General features: G+C 47.6%; 1 protein-coding gene across 1 annotated transcript in view; it reads right to left on the bottom strand.

The window, feature by feature from the left end:
- Positions 1-327: 327 nt before the first annotated feature.
- LOC104404918 (chromosome unknown open reading frame, human C11orf49) overlaps positions 328-5,449 on the bottom strand; it is a gene marked incomplete at its 5' end in the record, with an annotated part of 14,126 nt that continues 9,004 nt past the window's right edge. Inside the window, 3 exons of the mRNA XM_010013461.1 lie at positions 328-508; positions 1,034-1,097; positions 4,297-4,406. Coding sequence (XP_010011763.1) covers positions 328-508; positions 1,034-1,097; positions 4,297-4,406 — 355 coding nt within the window. The remainder of the gene's footprint in view (positions 509-1,033; positions 1,098-4,296; positions 4,407-5,449) is intronic.

The following is a 5,449-nucleotide window of genomic DNA, read 5'->3' on the forward strand; positions in this document are numbered from 1 at the left end:
GGGAGAGAGAGCCCTGGTGCCTCCCAGCAGAGGCAGAGCTAGCGGGCGCTGGTTTGCGTTGCCTGCCAGCAGAGGGGAGCATAACCCTGCAGCTGGAAATACCTTCTGCAAAGGAGCAGCTCCTGCATGAGTTTGGAGCTAGGAGAAAGGCAGAGTTCCTCCTGGGATGAGATGAGTGGACCTGGCAAAGGGGACTGGCACAGCCACACACACGCTGGTGGTGTGGACAGAACCCACCGTCAGAGCAGATGCTCTGGGAGGAGGTGCTGTTGCTCCAGTGGGTTCTGGAGAAGGCCAAGATGGGAACGGTGCCCACCCTCACAACCTTCAGTTTTCAGAGGAGTCTGTTTCTTCGTTGGAGCCTTCACTCTCCGCATCCATTCTTCGCCGATGGTGGAGAGGTTTCCAGGGATAGTTCATGCGGGGGGAGTTACGCACAGGCAAATTGGCTGCCTCCCCACCGGAGCTGGTGGGGCCGGAGATGGAAAGCCCTGAAACCTGAGCTACCCTGAAAGAGAAAAGACAAATGCTGGGCAGCATAACTTGTCATCCCAACCCTCGCTGTAGCAGTTCTGGAGTGAACCTGGGGGGAGGACTTGTTCACAGCTCGCGCAGGGATGGAAAGATGCTCATGGCACTGAGGGGGAACACCTTGCACCAGTACAAGACTCTCCACGGGGATCTTTCTTCCTGATTAAACAGATCTTTCTTCTGGGCTGAGCCTGTGTCCTCCAGCACTCCTGGTTTTCACTATCCAAACAAAATTTCTCTTTTCCTTAGAGACTGCTGCTGCTTCTAGATCCCTCCGGATCCCCTCTAGATCACACTTTTCCTCTCTATTTCTGAAGCCTTTGTTAGCTGCACCAAGGCATGCCAAAGAAAGAGTCCTTCTCTGCTCAGGCTGTTGTGTTAGCTCCTCTACTGTTTTATAGTAGAGCAAGGGAATAGGGACAGTACCTTACTAAAGTCTCCCTTAGCATGCTAATTTTAATCATCTGTTGCTTTACCTCCTGCTTTAGGCAACTCCACTTACAATTTCTCAAGTTCATGATCCATGGCAGGGTCCACAAACAAGTCTCCTTTATCTGGCAAAGCTCCTGGAGAAAAAAACAAGGGAAGTATCAGAGCAGAGTTAGGCAATAAGGAAAAGTGCTCAAGTCATAGCAGCATCCAAAATCTGCCCTGCAAGACAGAGAAGACTCTTCCTTATACCTACTAGAGAAATGGACACTGAATATTGAGGATCATGGACGGATAAGGAATGATGATCTATATTCTGTGTCCTTCACACAGGCTGTGGCTGAGCTCAGACTAAATGGGAGGCACTCTCAGTAGTCTCACCTCTCAGAGAACTTGAAGAGCCCTCAGGATTGGCAGTTTCCATTCACTGCACAAAACTACTGAGTACTGACTGTCAGGGAGATGACAGAATGTCAATTCAGGCCTCTGCTAATTGCCCTATATAGTCACCAGTCCCAGATCCTATCAGAGCAATAGATCTGTTGTTGTCTGTGCCACAGCCTGGAGCAGGCACTGTACCACCCAGGGAGATGCATACTTCTGTGCCACCTGCCTTTCTCGTGGTGCACTGAGCTTGGGGATCAAAACATTCCACAGATGAAAGACTATTGCCTTCCTTGCAATTCAGGAAAGTCAGGCCTGACCCTGGTAGACATTAAGCCTATAGGTGTAAGTGTGATGGACTGTGCCCTAGTGTTGCTTGCTGTCTAGGTGACAGCATGAAAGGCTGGGCCAGTAATCATGTACCTTTTTTTAGCATGCTCCTTTGCACATTCAAAACCCTGTTCAGGAGGAAGGACAAGGTGTAGGACTGGAACAGCAATTAATTGTCCTTGCCATTCTCTGAAAGGACACTGACACCTCAGGAAGAGCACAGAAAGGAAGATGGGGCTCTTAGGAAAGCCCTCCTTCCTAATTCCGTATCAAATTCCACCTTGTACAGGAGGGTGGGATCAGCCAGCACAGAGATGACACAAATGTGCCACTGCACAGCAGGACAGAAAACCCACTTGGTCAATTGTATCAACAGTGCAGTGAGGAATGCTCTTGTTTGTCACTCAGTACCTTTGGCAAGGGGCTTTGTACTCCCTCTGGGGACACAAACCTGGTTTCTGGCCCTGGCACCTTGCTCTTGAAGGATGGGCTGGAGATTGACCTGCCTCACACAGGCAAGCTGGCAGCAGTCATCAAAACCACAGCAGCGAGGGCCTAAAACTCAGAACCAGTTTAGGTCAGAACTGACTCCCACTTCTTCCAGTTCTGGTTTTCCCCTCCTGCAAATGAACAGGGAGGCCTGGCACAGCAACACAGAGTGTCAGGAGGTCTAGTGAAGTGCCCCAGCCTGCTCCCTTTCATGGGCTCTAGTAAAAGAATAAACAGCTAAAGCTTGTTTCTCTATTTGCAGAACGCACAGCGAGGTCTCCAGGGCACAAGAATTACACAAGTCAGTAAATAACCCTCAAAGGATTCACAAATCAACACTGACACTGGAGTTAGGCTGCGGATTCCAGTCTGCCTGACAAACACATCCGTGCTACTCCAGCCTGAACGAGCTGCTCTAATCCCTACCCATGTTCCGCAAGGGGAACCAGTGGCTTTGTGAGACCAGAGAGACAGCAGGCAGCCTGACTGAAAGTTCCTTCACCTGAAACTGCCCCTGCTGAAGGGCTCCAGGGAGCTTGTGACCCCCCACAGACCCAGAACTATTGAAATCACCCTTCAGGAGAGATTAAAAGACACCAGGAAAAGAATCCTCCTCCCTGTGCCAAGATGCTAGCACCTGTCAGACTTGTGGCTGCTGCCCCTCCTCTGAGAGAGGCCTCAGCAGGAGATGGCACAGGGCCAGGGGACGGGCCCCACATCAATGGCAGTGAAACCCCACACACTTTGTAGATGGCACAATGGAAGCTGTGGGCAGGATGTGTTTTTTTCTGCTCATCTGTTTTCTTTGCACTCAATTAGAAGTGGATTTCATAAGGCAAAGGGAAAAAAAAGCCAAAAAGATTTTGCTTGCTGCAATCCAGGCATCACCTTCCCCAGTGAATACACTGCTTCCTAAGCCTGTTTGCAGAAGGGATAGCAGGGCTGTGTTCATGCACCTTTGATATATAATCTCCACGTTGCTGGGTAAGCAGCCCTGCCCCAGAGGAGCATTAGCAGCTTAAATGGTTTGCTGTAAGAAGGGGCTCAGCCAGGGAGGGGACATTTCTGCCCTATTATGACACACACCTGTGCAAAAGAACAACCCTCAGGCAAGGTACACCTTTTCACTGAGGTTGGGTTTTGTAATATAGGGACTGGCAGATACTCATGCAGAGGGAGAGGATTCCTACCCAAAGATAAAGAAGCCCTGCCCTTACTGGCTAGATTATTTGCTGAATGGAGATGAGTGAAGATGAGTGTTTGGGCCTCCACACATTCAAACTTACCTCCTGGATACAGCCCTGTCAAACACCAAAAGGCATTTCTGTTCCCCTTTGCAAGAGAAGGAAGAGCACAAGCAAGGCATACAGGGCAATATGGAACTGTGAGTCTGAACTGTGTACGGATTACATACTGTCTTTTGCCAATGCAACACTTTGCTTCCATGCTCTAGAACAACTCTGACCAGTAGAGCATGGAAACAAGCAGTGAGATGCTGCTTGGGAATCCTTCTGGTTCCCACAGCAGTCTGGTACAGAATTTTGTGGCACTTTCTGTTTTATGATACCACCAGATTTTTAGCAGGCCATAGATGAATATACTCATTAGATCACGCTGCCTTAAGGGAAGATGGGGAAGAGCTGGGAAAGATTGGGCTTTCAGTCTTTGAGCCAAGCAGGCAGCAGAGGTCTTCCCATTAGTGTGCCTCCTGTTCTTGTAGATGAGAGCAATCACTTAAAATCTGTGGGAGAATGAAGGGCTGAATCATAGGATGGACCTTCACTTCAGTACTGTCAACAGCAGCCACCACCTTACTTGTCCCCTGACCTCCTCTGCCCAATCTTTATAGCCAAATGTTAAAATGTTCTGCTAAAATGATCAGCTACTGAAGAGGTAAACCACTGCTATCTTAGGGCAGCATTTCATTTCCACTTTTATCCTTGAAGAAGCTCCACAGCTTCAAGCAGACAGCAAAGACACAGTTACGTTTTAAAGTTTAATCCATCAATAAAAGATTAAAAACTTCCCCTCCCTCTTCCTGACAGTGTAAAATCTGGGGCATAATTACAGAGGAAATTGCCCAGCAATGCAGAATGACTGAAAATCTACAGCTGTACCACTCAAGAGTCTTACCTAGAGCTCTATTGATCCCCTGATCCTTTGCAAGTGCCATAAGGAATCCATAGAAGGTCAGTCTCTGTGCACTACTCAACATTTCCTTCACAAGAGCAGAAGGTGGACAGCTAGGAAAAGAGAGGCAAAGAGATCATCTTGTCTTTTAAATTATCACCTTGGGTTTCTTCCCAAGACCCAGCTCAAACCACAGAAATAAACCCTGTTATCTGCTCTAACACTGTCACATTGCCCTGACTCAGTTTAAAACAAATAGCCACCAGCTTGCTTATTTAGCATCACATCTGCTCCCTGTTAGCTAAGTAAGATGTTTGAGCTGGGGTACATCCCTAGGAGCATTTTTACCTGTCTCCAGTCCAAGAATAGGGAGAAAAGCCTAAATTCACTCAAAGGCATACATAGCCCAATTCTTAGTGTGTTCTTTCAAAATCAACTGGGAAATCCTTTCTTTTAGAAGACAGTAAACTTTCATGAGGGTTCTTATGTTGTTACCACCCTTTTATCAGTGACAGTCATCCAAGGGGCAGGAAAACCTCTCTGATGATAGCCTAAATATGTCAGAAAACAATATTTAGGTAGGAATTAAATGGACATGTCCCCTTCTACACTCGACCCCTGGACTGACTTCTAAGCGGTATCATCATAGTGATTCTTGCTCTTGCCTAACTTAAAGGATTTAATGCAAAATAAAACTGCCTCATGAAGAGGAAGTGTTGAACAGTCCACATAGGCTGTGACAGCCATCAGGCAAAGGTGGTTATCAAAGCATGGCTGAGAACTGAGCTGCTGGGAATGGCTCCCCTCACAGTGCTGTGCAGAACCCGATGTTCCAGATGGGCTCACAGTGTCCTTCCCATTTGAAGCTATCAGGACATACAGGGAATATAGAGCTTTTGTTATTTAAAAGAACAAAACAACCTGGCATCTCCATGCTTAGTTATCTATAATACTGTACAGCGGCTCAGCAGTAATTCTGTGGATGACAAATTTGGATTCAGGCACCTAAAGCAGGATTCAGGTGGAACTTGTGTCCCGAGTCTTTTTGTGGATCTAACCCATGACTTTCTAGCCAGGCATGTGCTTGCTACCTGCAAGAAACTATGAAGAAAGAGTAAAAGCTATACAATGAGGGCTGATACTGCTCCATCTCCTG

Source organism: Nestor notabilis, unplaced genomic scaffold (genome assembly GCF_000696875.1).
Source record: "Nestor notabilis isolate BGI_N333 unplaced genomic scaffold, ASM69687v1 scaffold21014, whole genome shotgun sequence".
NCBI classification, from domain to species: domain Eukaryota; kingdom Metazoa; phylum Chordata; class Aves; order Psittaciformes; family Psittacidae; genus Nestor; species Nestor notabilis.